Source organism: Aspergillus uvarum, assembly GCF_003184745.1.
Source record: "Aspergillus uvarum CBS 121591 unplaced genomic scaffold BO82scaffold_31, whole genome shotgun sequence".
Taxonomy (NCBI): domain Eukaryota; kingdom Fungi; phylum Ascomycota; class Eurotiomycetes; order Eurotiales; family Aspergillaceae; genus Aspergillus; species Aspergillus uvarum.
This window is the reverse complement of record NW_020291328.1, coordinates 333,643-349,091: the sequence shown is the minus strand read 5'-3', so window position 1 is coordinate 349,091 and position 15,449 is coordinate 333,643. Positions and strand designations below refer to the sequence as shown.

The following is a 15,449-nucleotide window of genomic DNA, read 5'->3' as shown; positions in this document are numbered from 1 at the left end:
GCACTACAGAGGACGCCCAGACATAATGCTCCCATCTAGGACCCAGACCCGAACCACATCCACCCCCCAGGCTCACTTTCGCAACCGCCTAATCGTAGCCCCCATCTCCTCCCCCCGCTCCAAACACCTTCTCGTCTCCTCATCAATCTCAAACCGCTCCTGACACAACTCCACACACCTCTCGATCTTCCCGACGGGCACCGCCACCACCCCATCCGCATCCCCGACAATATAATCCCCGGGCTGGATAACCACACTCTCCCCAGCACTCCCCTCCGCATACGTAACCGGCACATTCAACTCAGACGAGCGCGTGAAACTCGCCGACCCCAGGATACTCACATCGCGGGCGAACAAGCCCACGCCGAGCTGGCGGTGCTCGGCGACGTCACGGAACCGCCCGTCGATCACCACGCCCGCGGCCCCAAGTTGCTGCGCCCGCGTGCTCATCAGCCCGCCCCAGCAGGCGCTGACCAGCCCCTTCGGCTGGGAGACGAACACCACGCTGCCCTTGGGGATGGCGTCGGCGAAGTGTTTCGGGGGCGTTGGGGAGGCCTTGTCTGAGTCGCGGACCATGCGTACCGTGTAGGCCGGGCCGAAGATTTTTGTGCGCGTGCACATCAGCCCCGGGGAGAACATCTTGAGGCCGGAAAGGTAGCCCCCGTTCGGGACGCCGAGCTTGACGAGGGCGTCGCCGATCTTTGAGATGAGGTTATGGGTTAGTGTTGTGTTTGGGGGCTATCACTGGAAAGTGCGAGCGGATGGGTAAGTTACTCACGTCGCAGGAGGCGAAGCGCCGCAGGGCTTGGATTGTTTCGGTGCGCAGAGCCATTTTGGTGATGGACTTGTGTAGAGTGTGAGGGGTTTGGGGGATATTGAGAGGATAGTATTGGGTAAAATTATTACCGATTTGAGAAAGGTACTTCATCCGATACATGCATCGGTTCTTGCCGATGATACACTGCAGCCGCGGTTCCCGGACTACTCCGGGCATAATGTAGCCCTAAACGTGGGGTAATTACGCGTATTGTACGGCTGGGGTAGTCCTTCGCTATGCAATATGGGGACTACATACACACCACGAAATAGAGCTTGGAGAGGCCGACAACAAAAGCACCCTGGCCAGTAAAAGGTAGGATCTGGTAATATAAGGTTTGTATCGATTCAAAATTTGTCAAAAGTCGATCCTCGTTGTCCAACATATCTGTGTTCAGAAGGTAACATGTTGGTATTGAGCTGTAATCCGTCTGTCTACCGCCCCGGACCCACCCCGCCGAGCCCGGGCTTCTCCAGACCCTCTCTAAAAAAGCTTGCGGAGGACCGTACAAGCACCGGAGTGATATGAGAAACTTCATAGGAAGAGAAAATGGCAGACTCAATCGCAACTTCTTTCGTTCTTCATATCCTCGAGCAATGCGTGGAAACCAGTGACACCCGAAATCACCATGCAGCGACTCCCATCCTCCCTGCGCGGGGCTAACCGCGCGCACCGCCATCTCTACACCCGACGCACAAGAACCTATGCAACGCAGCCAGCTTCTTCTGCTGTGAGACACCATCGTCGCCCTTTTGAAAATGTATCAACCTGGAAGAAAGATCACTCACTAACCCCAAGCCCCAACAGCACTCCGCCGTCAACTACGCCCACCAACTCCGCACCCTCGAGCAGCTCAAGCAAGGCTCAAAGCGGCCGCTCACCCTGACCGAGAAACTCCTCTACAGCCACCTCATCACCTCCGGCAACCGCGAATGGAGTCTCGAGAAGATCCAGCGCGGTCAGAGCATCTTGGAGCTGCGGCCCGACCGGGTGGCGTGCCACGATGCGACGGCCACCATGGCGCTGTTGCAGTTCATCAGCGCGGGCTTGCCCCGCGTAGCCGTGCCCACCACCGTGCATAGCGACCACCTCATCATCTCCGAGAAAGGGGCGGAGGAGGATCTGCAGCGCGCGGAGACGGAGCATCGCGAGGTGTATGATTTCTTGAGCAGTGCGTCGAGGAAATATGGGATCGGGTTCTGGAAGCCTGGTTCGGGGATTATCCATACCGTTATTTTTGAGAATCATGCTGTGTGAGTCTGAGTTCAAAAGACGAGTGAGGGTCAAGGACAGGAGCTAACCGGAGTAGGCCTGGTGGTTTGATTATTGGAACAGATTCACACACACCCAATGCGGGAGGGTTGGGGATGCTGGGGATCGGAGTTGGAGGCGCGGATGCCGTGGATGCGATGTCGGGGATGCCCTGGGAGTTGGTGGCGCCGAAGGTGGTGGGTGTGCGGCTGACAGGACAGCTGCAGGGCTGGACCTCCACGAAGGACATCATCTGCAAGCTGGCGGGGCTGTTGAGCGTCTCCGGGGGTAAGGGACGTGTCATTGAGTTCTTCGGTCCTGGCACGCAGACGCTGGGCGCAACCGCCATGGCGACGATCTGTAACATGTCCGCTGAGATTGGCTCCACCTCGTGCATATTCCCCTACTCGGATGCCATGGGCCGGTACCTGAAGGCCACTGGACGAGCGGGCAGCGTGGCGCGGATCGAGGCTGGGAACACGAGATCCACGCTGTTGACGGCGGATGAGGGATCGGACGACTACTACGATCAGATCATCGAGTTGGACTTGACCACCCTGGAGCCCCATGTTAACGGCCCATACACCCCCGACCTGGCGCACCCGATCTCGAAGCTGAAGGATGCGGTGGCCGGGCAGGATTGGCCTGTGGAGCTGAGCCACGCCATGGTCGGCAGCTGCACCAACAGCTCCTACGAAGACCTGGACAAAGCCCGTCAAATAGTGTCTCAGGCCCGGGCAGCGGGCATTGCCAAGTTCAAGACTCCGTTCATGGTTTCCCCGGGCAGTGAACGAATCCGCGCGACAGCCGAAGCCGACGGCATCTTGCAGGAGTTACGCGATGCCGGCGCCAAGGTTCTGAGCAGCTCGTGCGGACCCTGCGTCGGCTCCTGGGACCGCAAGGATGTGGCGAAGAAGCAGAAGAACTCGGTGATCTCGAGCTTCAACCGCAATTTCATTGGTCGTCATGATAGCAACCCAGCGACCCACTCCTTCGTTACCTCCCCGGAACTGGTGACTGCGTTCGCCTACGGCGGGCGATTGGACTTCAACCCGCTGACGGACAGTATCGTCTCAGACAAGGCCAGTGTGCGGCTGAGTCCTCCAGTCGGCGAGGAACTGCCCACCCAGTTTGAAAGTGGGCAGGACCTGTTCCAGCCTCCGTCGAGTGACGGGGGCGCTCAAGCAGTGGCTATACACCCCGACTCCGACCGCTTGCAACTGCTGCGACCCTTCCCAGCCTGGCAGAAGGGCGCGGCCCAGACGATGGAGCTGCTCATCAAAGTGAAGGGCAAGTGCACGACAGACCACATCTCCCCGGCCGGTCCGTGGTACAAGTACCGGGGCCACTTGGAAAACATCAGCAACAACATGCTCACCACCGCAACCAATGCTTTCCTCCCCGCGGACGACCCGCAATTACTGGGTCATACCCATCACCCGATCACAGCTGAGTTCCAAGTTGTCCCGCAAGTAGCGCGGGACCTCAAGGAGCGTGGAGTGAGATGGTGTATTGTGGGGGATCACAACTACGGCGAAGGCAGCTCGCGGGAGCACGCCGCTCTGGAACCCCGGTATCTGGGAGGAGTCGCGGTGATCGCACGCTCCTTCGCGAGAATCCACGAGACCAATCTGAAGAAGCAGGGCATGCTTCCTCTAACTTTTGAGGATCCGGCTACGTACGATCGTATTGCCGAGGGTGACCGTATTTCACTGATCGGCATCGAAGAGGGCGAGCTCGCACCGAACTCGCAGGTGGTCATGCGAGTCACAACCCGGGAGGGTCAGATGTGGGAGGCCAAGTTGAATCATAGCTATCATGCTGGTCAGATTGCGTGGCTACGGGCTGGAAGCGCCTTGAACCATATCAAAGCGACTGCTCTCTCTTGAGATGGGTGGTTAGATGGAATGTACTCTAGAATAATACTTAGGACAGAGAATTGAGTTACGGCCATGTTTCAATCCGAGTGAATCTTTATTTGTAAATAATAGCGCAGTACAATCGCCAAGATGAGTTCATACTTCTTTTTAGTCTTTTGACCGTGAGAAGGGACATGTATGGAGAATGCAAGAGGGGAAGGCACTACAAATTCCCGAGGCAGAGGCAGTCGTCGACTGGGGATTGCCTAGTACTGTCTACCCCGGATTCAAATACTGAAACGGCGGGATGCTCCAGCATCCACTCTCGGAGCCACCCTATGATGGTAATGTAGACAATTCTGTCTCGACTCCCCTCGAATTGATGGCTCCACCTCCGCAACTCGTGCCACGAACCCCGGACTTCGCTTGGCTGAAATGGGGTTATCGTCAATGGCCATGACAGTTCTCCTATCATAAATACCCGAGGAAATATCCCATCCAGCACCGAATGAACGGCTACCCAGACTATCCTCCACTTCACTGATCTCTACTTATCCCTCTTGACCATGGATGCAGCAGGCAGCGGGTTAGACAAGAGCGCCTTTCAAGAGGTCGCCAAGGCTGCCCAGAAGCCCTACATCTGGCTCGCCGTATCTGGGCCTCTTACTGCGGTGGTCTTAATGGCTTCACCACCTCCAACAACTCAGGGGCCATGAGCCTGGCCTCGTTCGTCCGGGATTTGGGCTGAGCAAACTCCACAGACTCGCAGATTTCGAATGGCTCAGGCTGGGCTGTGTTTTCCATGCTCCTGGTAAGTTCACTTTATTCTACCGAGGGCCTTTTTTGGAAGATCGAAGCTAATATACAGCATAGGGCCAAACTGCAGGTGTCATTTTCTCCGGTCCCTTCAGTGAACGGTACGGTCGAAAGCTCGTCATCCTTCTCGCTGCGATTCTGTATACTATCGGCGCCATCCTAATGGCAGCCAACTTCGGCTCCTTCGCCTAACTGCTGGCTGGCCGTGTTCTGTCCGGCCTGGGATCAGGGCTAGGCATGACTGTCGGACCGGTGTACATATCGGAAGTTGCCCCCCAGGAACTGTGGGGGATGATGACCATCTTCCACAACATCAACATCATGGCCGGGGTCGCAGGCAGCTACTGGATCAACGACGCGTCGCTAGAGTTTCTCCCGCCGGCCGCGTTCACGTATTAGAATTGCTTGAATTTTGGGATCACGCGTGGCTTTCCGAATATGGTCCGGGAGATGCGGAGTTGGGGCCCCTTTGCGCTGTTTGCGGGATGCACGGCGCTTGCGACCGGGTGGGTTTGGGTCGCGTTTCTGAAGTGTAGGGGGAGGAGTATGAAGGGGTATAGGGAGGTGTTTGTCGGAGTGAGGTGGTATCGCACTGGGCTTGTGGGGGTGGATAGTACTTCTGAGGGTGAGGAGAGAGGGGAGGGTAAGGTTGGGGAGATGGAGAAGGGGGCGCGGTGTAGTCATGAGGAGGTTGTCGGGGTTTAGCTGCCGTTCTTACTACGGGGTTGGGTGGTGGAAAGGGTTGGCATGAATGGGTTGAGCTCTTTCTTTCGCTTTCACTTGCTATGCGTTTTGGTGTGGTCTGTTGACACCCTTGCAGGGTGTGAATGCAACAAGTTAAGATTAGGGCCTCGTTAGGGCTGGATCTGGATTCGGATCGTTCCGAAATGCTGCCAGACAGTGGCAAAACTCCTAAGTGTTAGATCTCCGAGATTCACACTTCGTTCCTCTATGACTTACGCAGAATATACAGATAATGTCCCTCTTATAATTCAAACGCTGCTTGGTGATGCCCCAACCATGTCTAAAAGAGAGTAGATTTACTCGAATCTTGGGCTCGTTTGGCGGGCCGCCCGAGCTTGAATGTTTTTGCCTTAAGGCCCCAGGCCCACTAGTAGCGAAATCGCCCAACAAGCGAATCAATGCCAATCGATTAATGCTAAGCGTGCAATTGTTCTTCATGGGATAAACCTTTGAGAAAGGCGAAGGCCGCCTAGCCCCACCATAGATCACTGCAGCCCGTCTGATTTCCTATGGCCCAAACCTCAGTTCTACCATCTCCCCTGAGTACATTCAGAGTCTTAGCCACCACTACACACAGAGTTGAGCGTAGCCGTATGTCACTACACGACAGACTTGTTGGATACGACCCCTTTGAGATACGTCTCAATTATGATTTCTAGGAAGTCAATAAGTAAAGTCATTCATTAACATCGTGTTCAGTATACGGTACACTAATCTCGAAAACAATCCAGCATCCCAGCCACCCGCACACCCGCGAACCAGCCACCTCACCCAACCCCCCCAAAATCTACTTGGTCGCCTGATCCTTCGTCTCCGGGAACGACCTAAACATATCCTTGATCTTATCCATCGGCGCCGCCATCAAGCCTGCGACAGTCTCAAACGGCGGCTTGTTCGGGGCGTTGGGGTGACTCCTCGTCGGCACAAACTGCTTGGTGCGATGGAACGAGGCCGCCATCTGCCGGGACTCCCCGTCGTCGAGGGTCTTTTCCAGCTGCGGCAGATCTTTCCCTTCTTCCTCCTTGATGTGTTGTGCGAGGTTGCCCCAGAGGTTCTCCAGCACCGGCATGAATTCCGGGTCGGTGGGCTTAAGCCCTTGGAATTTGTAGAGGAGTTCTTTGACCTGTTGCATGCATGGCCGTCATGAGTATGGGATCAGGGTCATGACAACGGACATTCAGGGGAACTAACAACTTGATGCTCCATGCGATCGTGCTCGGCCATCTCAGGGCCGTTGTTCAGGTGCTTTTCCATGGACGGGTACACCACCAGCTCCTCGCCCAGGGAGTGCCGGGCCAGCGCCCAGGTGAATTGGTTCTGCCATTTGATCTGGTCCTCTTCGTTCGCGGCGCTCTTGATGTGGTTGTAGGCGTCCTCCAGGTCGCGGTGGTCACTGGTGATGACTTCGGAGATATGGGTGCGCTGGACGGCGGTTATGGCGAACTGGCGGCGGGGCAGAACGGTGGGAGGGATCCGGGAGGTGGCTCTGGAGGAGAGACCTCCGCGGAGGGATTGCTTGAAAAAACGAGATGAGAGCATTGTCTTTGTTGGGTATATCCAACTTTTGTTCACTGGATAAAAAAAATGTGGTTTTGGCAAATCATGCTAGACTATGCGGGCTTTTTAATGTGAGAGCTGGGCCTCGTATTCCATGCGGTACCGCATACGAGAAACATGTCACTATTGCGCAAAGGCATAGGACGATTCATAGGTCGGGAGAGAAGCCGTAGCTGAAGCTTGGTCCATCTGCGCATGGACTACGGTTTCCCAGTCGATCGGAGTATGGCTCCCAGGGCTCTGGTTGGGCAGATGCATGTGTAATATGCAGCAGATCGCTGGGTTGTTTGGGCGGGCGGACAGGGACTTGGCATCACACGTCAGTCTGACACCCATAGTATGTCCGTCCATTTATCAACCGCCACCAGCTGATAGGTGCTCCAATGTGTATGCGCTCATATGTCATTCATCCAAATCACGTTTCGCACATCAACGGTCATGGTTACCTAGCCCGGAAGAGGTTTCTGGTCTTCTGAATGTCCATCAGCAAAGAATAGGATCTTGCCACTCTTCTGCTCTATTTGCCATGAATGATTAATCATAGACGAATTTACAAGGTACCGTCTGAATTTGACGATTGAAAAATGCGCATGAGCGGGCAACTACATCTTCCTTTTAATGCTCTTAACGGCATAGTTGCGTAACATGTAATCTCTAGTAAAAAGTCAGTGTTTCTTGAGGTCGGCTACTATGGCTTGGAACATCAGTCCAAGGCGAAGATCCGCCTAGATATGCCCCCAGCTAGTACCAGACAGATAGGTCATGCTCTTGTTGATTGATAGAATCAAAGTATGCTCTTAACGCCCTGTAGCGGCGCTGGAAGCTTGTCAATTCCCCACCACCCCACCTTCCTAAACGTATGCTCTGCGAACCAATAGTTCAAGCTGTTGCGGACGAGAATAAAATCTCTTCTGTGCTATTCTTTTCCGTAGGTCAGCTTAGCGGGTCCCTAAGCAAGCTGCACGTGGGGCCGATCCTCTTCCCCGCAAATCAACCCTATCTTGCTCCCGCTGCTGAGTGTCTGAGATCGAATTCCTCCACCACCATACGATAGATCTTGTAGAAAACACGTCGGTGGCATCAGCTTCGCTGTCTTATTCTTGAATGGAATAGTAAAAAATTGTGTTGATGCGGCCATTGGAATTCGAATAGCGACCGCACTGCTCCGCCGGTCAGCCACGAGGCATAAGGTCGTCGTGAAGACATGGGCGTGGATGTATATGGGTGTGTAAGATGGATTTAAAGCAAAGGTACCTGAAGGTAATGAGGCTCAGTTGGTTTAGGTGCCTGTTATGCCTATGAATAATTGGGTACGGGAACCTATGTCGACACCGTTAACACAGATCACGAACGTTTATCGGATGTTCAAAAGATGCCGTTCATAAGGTTACGGAATGTATTCTGCTGGAAAGACATACTCTAGTCATTCCAACCACTGGATCACCTGCGGAACAAAGAGCTTGTTCGGAGGTTGCCTCGAAACCATTGTCTGCTCTAACAAACACGCTTCAACGACTGTTAAACTCCAAGCGCTGTACTCCCGCAGAGCTCGCTTGCGAAGATGAGTATTACTGAAAGTCGGCATGGAACAATAGCCTCAATTGGAGACAGAAAACACTTAAATGGACAAAGTAAAATTTGATCTTTAAGGCTGGCGCAATGTACAAGTGGTATTCTTTGATTTGTATCCCAGCTCGTGAAATGCTCCCTCCGTCAATCATCGGCAAGCAAATCCCGTTAGCTATAAGTACTCAACCTGTTACCCACCATGAAAGCTTCTGAACCAGACCCAATCAGTGAAGACAAAGGTACAAATCATGCATCACCCAATACCTTCGTCATCTGCAGGTGAGGCTCAGCCCTCCACCACACAAGCACCGCCCGATCCACCCCGGTGGTATCTCGACTTCTGGGTCTACGACGCGCCAATCAACCTCGCGATTCCGGAGCTGCTCATCGGCCTCCGCTGCCAGATTGAGGACCGCTTCAGGCGCAAGGAGTTCTGTGTCGAGAAGTGCGCCCCGACCGACCGCCACCTGATGGTCCGGGCCATCGCCCGCACCGAGGAGAGGCCACAGGATGCGGAGAAAGAGCATGAAACGCTGCACGAACAATTGACCGACGTTCTGGATCGGCTGAAGTTGACTCTGCCCTTGGACGTCTGGTGGCGCGACAAAAGGGAAGATCTCCGGTGGTCCAGCGAGTTTCCGTCCCCCTTCGACGACGGTGACATCGACCAGGATCCGGACCTGTACAATCTCCTGCTCATCATGGCGCCGAGATTGCCCGAGACCATGATTGCGGCTGAGCCCGTGCCCGATGACCGGTCGGCTGTGTTCAAGTGGCTGGGGGACATTCGGCTTTGGGGGCCTTTGCCTGTACTTTCGCGTCAGGTCTAGGGTTGCATCCTTGCCGGTAAATTCAAGAAGTTAAGTCATTTGTTTGAAGACCAATCAAGAGGTGAGTGTCATAAACAACACCAAGAACCATGTTATTTATTTTGCTCTGTGTATGACAGTTTCGGAAAGAGTTGGCAAGGATTACACATTCTTCACAGAACGATATATCACTTGTCTCACTTAGGCAGTGAAACCGAGAAAGGCAGAGAAAAGCAAGAAACGTATGATAATCAGGCATTAACAGATCATGATGGGTTTCTCCTCGATTTGGGGACCGTTCTTTTCTTGAATTGTGGTCTCTGCATTGCGAAGCACGTATGTGCCGAGCCCTACGAGGGACTGGCCATCAAGGGACGAGTTATCGGCTGTCTAATCAGTAGATTCTGCACTGCAGACTTCAATTCAAACATACCTTACAGATTAGCTGCTCGGGTAGCCTGCCGAACACAAATGGCCTCGCTCGCACAAAGGGCCTTACTCGCACAAACAGCCTCGTTTGCATGAATCGCCACGGCTGTGAGAGCTGTGAGGGTTGCCTTGCTGCATAAAGGGCCTTGCTCGTACGAAGGGCCTCGCGTGAACGTAGGACCTTGCTCACTTAGTTCTTCTGTGTAATTCTTCACTTATATGAATAGCTTTGAGTTGACTTCGTCATATTTATGGGGATTCAGATGAATTTTGTGTTTCGCATACCTTAGCCGAGACTGCGCACGAGTCACCCGATGGCCAGGGCCTCGTGATGAATGATTCCGAGTCCATGATCTAGCACTGAGCACATAGACGGCTCGAGACTGCTTCCCGCAATCATATCTCAATATGTATTTGCTCATGAGGACTGACTTAAAACGTGGCGGATCACATTCTTACTATGCAAAAGAGGAATGTTTATAATCTCCGGCTCTGTAAAGTATCTCGACACAAGGGACTTGCACATGAAGGGAGTATCACACATGTAGAATCTTGTATCGAGAAAATTAGATAACAAGGGTGCGGTGAAGACCAATGGTTCATGCAACCAAGGCCGATCTTGGGGAGCGGGAGATGGGAAGGGTAAACGACATCACGTGCTCTGGGTTATAAAGAGCCGACCCCGGCCACGGTCGCGTTCCAAATCCATTGATTGATCTTCAGTTCACCCGCGGTGTCTGGCTAAACAACTGACCCACTTCTGAAGTTTTCGTTAATCATGGGGGCCGTCCGTGCTATTCGCGCCGAGCTTGAAATGATGCGTGAAGAATCTTGGGGGGTTTTTTATATGGACGACTCGCAATGGGAGCAGTTCATGGAGCGGTTCAGAAGGTTCACCCGCGAGAGAGTCCAGTGGTTTGAAAAGACTGGAGGGGGCGAGCCGAGTTTACAGCGCCTTGAATGGAACGTCCAAGAAGACCCTGTCCTTGAGAAATGCTCCCTGCAAGAAATCGGGCGGTATGCGGGTGGTGCTTGTCAGAACCTTGGCCATGGTACTATGCTAACCAGTGGCTAGGCGACATCGTGATGTTATAAGAGCACGGTACGGCGAGTACAGTGGAGGGCATGTCCGCCACGCATTCCCGCTTATCGTCACTCAAGAAGCTATGGATTCGGTACTCGCGGCACCTGCTGCCAACGATTGGCGTCCCCGGTATTACGAATCCCACCCCGCCCATCTAGCTCTTATTGATATGGGGTATTATAGTCAACAAGAGGACAGAGAGCAGAAGCGGCAGGAAGGAATGGAGGCCGAGGGTAATATTTCGGACGACGAAGAGAATGTTCCACTGCGCAAGGTCTTCGTACGGGATGTGTACCCCAGACTCTATTCCATGCTCATTGACGCCGAATGAGATATCATGAGACTAGTCTCTCCCAGTATTGTTCGTATGTCCTGAGACTAAAGTCGGTTATTGTTGGCGGTCGTCACCAGGCTGCCGCTCAACGCCCACGTCGGTGGCATTAGCTAGTTCCTTACACATAGCCTCATGTAGTCAGAATCCACGTCCTTCACAGTTATACCAGTTGCCTTTCGTCAGCACTACGGCCTTGGCGAATTCCATGAGCAGGCTATGATTTTGCACCAGAACCAAACTGACCAGTACAACACTGTTAATGCAGAATCTGAACATGCTGCTATGTTGTTATTAATCTCAGAACGATGGTTATCAGAATCAAACATATCATCAGCCTGCCATAGCCAGTCGAGGGAGTAAATTCGCACAGTCGCTCCTGGGTCATTATCACTTCCTAGTTTTCAGGTTTTTACCTGGAAGCGTGCCTCTTGGTCATCCGCCATCAATCCAAGAATTCAAGACCAGTAGATCAAAGGTTAACTAACAAATTGGAATATATGAAACCCAGCAGAAAGTAACCGTGGGCTACAAGTATGTTTTGCAATGCGCTCAAACTGGGCTGAGGCCAACTGCCAGTTTCTCGACGTGGGCAATTAAGACTGTGTGGTAGGGCCGACGCAGTCCGGCATAGCTTCCAAGTGTCTCACTACTGCGTCATCATGTACTGACACACTGTCCCCCCTCTATTTCTGTCTGCAAGTCTGGGCCTTTGCTATGCTGGCTAGGACTTTTTCATCATCTAGGAGTAGGCGTATATGTCTCTCTTAATTTCAAAGCTCTTAATCATAGGCGGGGTGAGTGACTGGAGCAGTAGGCCCCAACATCTCAGCATTGTTAATTAGAATATGAAGCTCCTGGCCTATCTTGCCTGTAGTAGAAGTATACCTACTCATGAAACAATATATAATATCCATTATGTCGCAGTCTTGTAATCATATACTAATCGGTATCTAAACGTAAATATGACTCTAAGCATTCAATAGTTCTCTAGGTGGAGCAGAATTCAGTAAATATGTTTAGCTATAGATACTGTCTATATCTATTAATTCCCAAAGGCAATTAAATCATTGCAGTTGTCAAAGAAGGGCCTAGTGCTTTACGACTGTGCCTGGAACTTGAACATGTCGTCTTCGACTAGATTGATCTTAAGCAACCTTGAAGCAAACCGTGACAGAGTCAAATTTATGCTACAGCTCACAGCTATCTTCTCATATATCTAAACAAACTCTGCAGGACTGCAATTATCCCCAGAAGACGCAGATTGCTAATTCTCCTTCGCTGCATCCAATGTCTTCGCATCCTCCTTCATCCCATCCATCACCCACTGGCGATGGAACTCCTCAAACTCTCGGATCTTGGTCCCAGTCTGATCCCCTGCCAGCGCAATGACTCCATGGGGCTCTGGCACATTCATTCCCCTGATGACACTGGGACGTTGCAAGATCCGTTCATACCATTCCTGCACGGCAGGAAATTCGCTCAAGTCGACCCCAGCCCACGGAGCGGTGGCTGCAATGCTCCAAAATGCGATATCCACGATAGTGAATTTGTCCCCGACAATAAAACCCTGCCGTTTCTGCGCAAGCTGCGTCTCCAGGACAGAATACAGCCGGCGGGATTCTTTATGGTATCGGTCCAGTGCATACGGAATCCGCTCAGGGACGTGTCGTAGAAAATGCGTGGCCTGGCCCTGGAAAGGACCAATACCACCGATTTGGAAAAAGAGCTAGGGCCGTGACGAAAATTAGTATGGTGGTTCGAATTGAGGAAGCGAGGGGCAATCTCACCCAACTGAAGAGCTCATAGTTCTCCCGGGTCCCGTGCGGATACCAAAGCCGGTACTCCGGATCATACCGTTCCACAAGGTATTTGAGGACACTGCCTGACTCCCAGATGTGGATCTCCTGCCCGTCGCTGAAGGTATCCGTGATGGCGGGGATCTTGCCGTTCGGGTTGATCTTCAGATACCATGGTTCCTTGTGGGTGCGAGCGCTGAAGTTGTGCTTGTGCACACGGTAGGGGATGTTCAGTTCCTCAAGTAAGATGGAGGCTTTGTTTCCATTGGGAGTTTGGGTGGTGTAAAGCGTGATGCCAAGGTTTACCGGCGAAGACATTCTGACTCGACAATGCAAGATAGGGCGAAGAATATATGGTGAGAAAATGGGCTGGGTTGTTCAGATAGTGAGCTCATAACCACTGTCAACGGCCACCTTTATATATGCTGTTCTGAATAGAAGCTGCCATAGCTTGGTAATACAACTCAACAAGGCCTGGAACAACGTCGAAGCTATAGTTAGTCCTAATTTGGCAACGAGCCCTATCAACATTTCAAAATTACCCGATCGGGAAATATCGCCTACGTCATTGCAAGGCGCTAGTCCAAGGACAGACTAGTGGGTCTTCAACCTCATTCTTCTCCAGAATCAAAATAATCTACTTTGCTACTTTTTCCCTTTACTTGCAGCTACCGAAACAACAGCCTAAAGGTAGCTGGGATCAAATACCTAGCATTATGTGTCACTCTTGTGCTAGGGACTGCGAATCTTTGCCCGTTCCCGACATCGCACCGTCGTTTCAGAGGCAAATCCATTTTGTTAATACTTCAGATAAGGACCATCGACGACAGGCACGCTCACATATAGTAACACAGCGTGTCCGAGAGATCAGGTTGAGCTCCCAAAGTCACCAAGTGCATGCTCCCATACAAACACAGAGCATGCTCATGCCCCAATTGTCGGATGATCCAGCAAGTGGCTCCACCCGCAAGCGTCGATACGGGTGGCGCATCAGACTAGAGAAACCTGCACTTCCAGAAAAACGAGTGACTGGTGACTCAAGCAGTGAGCCTTCATGTAATAGCAATATCCCTCCAGGACTAGATCCATTTCAGTGCTGGCCTGTTCCGTCTACACCGGAGGTCCGTTCGCTTGTTGATCATTGTATAGCGTCTGCCATCTCCAGGTCTTGAAGCACAATACTAACATATGGATAGACGTGAATGTAATTCCCAGCCTAGTATGCTCCTCAGGGCAGAGCAAAAGCCACCAACGGCATCTCGCCATAGACCTCCTCCATATCTACCGTCTTGATCCTGCCTCCTTTCAGGGAATGCTGTATCATTCAGCGCGCCATAGAGAAAGTCTCTTTGGAGATGACCGATGCTCGTCCCTGACATGGAAGATCAAGGCTCTTCAGGGGGTCAATCAACAGATTGAGATGGCAAAGAATTTGCACACCCTTCCACAAGACGGAACCATCATGGCAATATACCTGCTCTCAGCGGCAGAGCACATGTGGGGCGATCGGAACACATTCCGACTCCATTGGCGAGCAATGTACGACATCATCGACGCCCGTGGAGGCGCCAAGGCATTTATGAAGGATGACCTGATCTTCTGTAAGATCCTGTGGAATTGCTTTGCACTGTTGAATGCACAGGACGGATATTATTATTATTCCACGGATACGAAAATTATGGCGGAAGCAAATTACGATTTCAAGATTCCCACTGAAAGCATGATCCAGCACTGTAACTACTTCATAAATGTGTTCTCGGAGCGAAAGTCTGCCATTCTGAGATCCGTTCCGATAAGCGAGGCAGAACTGCTCACTCAATGTGAAGTGTATCCCCGACGGGTTAGTGCCTTCCAACCCGGGTCAATGATGCATTGCGTTCTGTGCCCTAGGAGCGATGGGACTGGCGGGGGAGGTTTTGACACGCCTCTTAGCGGATTGACCCACCAGGGCGGCTTCTCTAACCAAATCCAGGGAGACAGGCTTAGAACAGACAATTGCCGACTGGCGTGTCTCATCTACCTCAACCTGCTTTTCATGGAGCTTGGTGACTTCTCTACACGCACGGAACAATTCCTTGAGGCACTTGAGAGGAGACTGGCTACTGCACTCATGCCAGCACTGACACCCGAGTACTTGCTATGGATCCTACTTCGCTGGCAAACCTTACTTCCGACAGGGCAGTCCCGGAGCTTATGGATGAAGGCAATCAAACTCATTGCAGTCGTCAAACGAGCAAGCTATCAGAGCCTTGTACCATACCATCGAGCGATGTTTTTGTTTCTTGAGCTTCCCAGAGAAGCACTTAGATTGGCTGCGGCTTTGAAGATCGATCTGGATACTATACAAGATGAGGCTCTGGGTTTATTTCGGAATCCGATGAAAA

General features: G+C 52.3%; 8 protein-coding genes across 8 annotated transcripts; 5 read left to right on the top strand and 3 right to left on the bottom strand.

The window, feature by feature from the left end:
• Positions 1 to 72: 72 nt before the first annotated feature.
• BO82DRAFT_383947 (RraA family protein) lies at positions 73 to 861 on the bottom strand (the record flags this gene model as incomplete). The annotated part of the gene is made up of 2 exons (XM_025638060.1): positions 779 to 861; positions 73 to 699 (listed from the first exon to the last, which is right to left on the bottom strand). The coding sequence occupies exons 1-2, from the start codon at positions 830 to 832 to the stop codon at positions 73 to 75; spliced, it is 681 nt and encodes a 226-aa protein (XP_025491408.1). The 5' UTR covers positions 833 to 861.
• Positions 862 to 1,445: 584 nt separating this feature from the next.
• BO82DRAFT_432830 (aconitate hydratase) lies at positions 1,446 to 3,957 on the top strand (the record flags this gene model as incomplete). The annotated part of the gene is made up of 3 exons (XM_025640820.1): positions 1,446 to 1,547; positions 1,625 to 2,070; positions 2,127 to 3,957. The coding sequence occupies 3 exons, from the start codon at positions 1,446 to 1,448 to the stop codon at positions 3,955 to 3,957; spliced, it is 2,379 nt and encodes a 792-aa protein (XP_025491407.1).
• Positions 3,958 to 4,493: 536 nt separating this feature from the next.
• BO82DRAFT_402780 (uncharacterized protein) lies at positions 4,494 to 4,935 on the top strand (the record flags this gene model as incomplete). The annotated part of the gene is made up of 3 exons (XM_025639342.1): positions 4,494 to 4,577; positions 4,697 to 4,738; positions 4,801 to 4,935. 3 exons carry the CDS (start codon positions 4,494 to 4,496, stop codon positions 4,933 to 4,935), a joined length of 261 nt encoding a protein of 86 aa, XP_025491406.1.
• A 991-nt stretch (positions 4,936 to 5,926) lies between these two features.
• On the bottom strand, positions 5,927 to 7,071 carry BO82DRAFT_311543 (HHE domain protein). Its single transcript, XM_025632410.1, has 2 exons — positions 6,679 to 7,071; positions 5,927 to 6,610 (listed from the first exon to the last, which is right to left on the bottom strand). Exons 1-2 carry the CDS (start codon positions 7,024 to 7,026, stop codon positions 6,275 to 6,277), a joined length of 684 nt encoding a protein of 227 aa, XP_025491405.1. The 5' UTR covers positions 7,027 to 7,071; the 3' UTR covers positions 5,927 to 6,274.
• Positions 7,072 to 8,861: 1,790 nt separating this feature from the next.
• BO82DRAFT_365370 (uncharacterized protein) lies at positions 8,862 to 9,443 on the top strand (the record flags this gene model as incomplete). The annotated part of the gene is made up of 1 exon (XM_025637000.1): positions 8,862 to 9,443. The coding sequence occupies one exon, from the start codon at positions 8,862 to 8,864 to the stop codon at positions 9,441 to 9,443; it is 582 nt and encodes a 193-aa protein (XP_025491404.1).
• A 1,130-nt stretch (positions 9,444 to 10,573) lies between these two features.
• On the top strand, positions 10,574 to 11,364 carry BO82DRAFT_96437 (uncharacterized protein). Its single transcript, XM_025641703.1, has 3 exons — positions 10,574 to 10,868; positions 10,927 to 11,064; positions 11,119 to 11,364. The coding sequence occupies exons 1-3, from the start codon at positions 10,630 to 10,632 to the stop codon at positions 11,264 to 11,266; spliced, it is 525 nt and encodes a 174-aa protein (XP_025491403.1). The 5' UTR covers positions 10,574 to 10,629; the 3' UTR covers positions 11,267 to 11,364.
• Positions 11,365 to 12,515: 1,151 nt separating this feature from the next.
• BO82DRAFT_336792 (glutathione S-transferase family protein) lies at positions 12,516 to 13,383 on the bottom strand (the record flags this gene model as incomplete). The annotated part of the gene is made up of 2 exons (XM_025633366.1): positions 12,516 to 12,995; positions 13,057 to 13,383. The coding sequence occupies 2 exons, from the start codon at positions 13,381 to 13,383 to the stop codon at positions 12,534 to 12,536; spliced, it is 789 nt and encodes a 262-aa protein (XP_025491402.1). The 3' UTR covers positions 12,516 to 12,533.
• Positions 13,384 to 14,003: 620 nt separating this feature from the next.
• BO82DRAFT_268656 (uncharacterized protein) lies at positions 14,004 to 15,424 on the top strand (the record flags this gene model as incomplete). Its single annotated transcript, XM_025630966.1, has 2 exons — positions 14,004 to 14,208; positions 14,262 to 15,424. Coding segments are annotated over 2 exons (1,368 nt in total), but the record flags the coding sequence as incomplete, so codon positions are not given.
• Between the last annotated feature and the right edge of the window lie 25 nt (positions 15,425 to 15,449).

Bases quoted from the DNA above. Each gene is read 5' to 3' on its own strand.
- BO82DRAFT_96437 (XM_025641703.1), top strand. From the start codon at position 10,630: ATGGGGGCCGTCCGTGCTATTCGCGCCGAGCTTGAAATGATGCGTGAA. The intron at 10,869-10,926 runs GTATGCGGGTGG...ACCAGTGGCTAG, and splicing joins TCCCTGCAAGAAATCGGGCG to GCGACATCGTGATGTTATAA. The intron at 11,065-11,118 runs GTATTACGAATC...GGGGTATTATAG, and splicing joins GCCAACGATTGGCGTCCCCG to TCAACAAGAGGACAGAGAGC.
- BO82DRAFT_311543 (XM_025632410.1), bottom strand. From the start codon at position 7,026: ATGCTCTCATCTCGTTTTTTCAAGCAATCCCTCCGCGGAGGTCTCTCC. The intron at 6,611-6,678 runs GTTAGTTCCCCT...TGCATGCAACAG, and splicing joins ATCGCATGGAGCATCAAGTT to GTCAAAGAACTCCTCTACAA.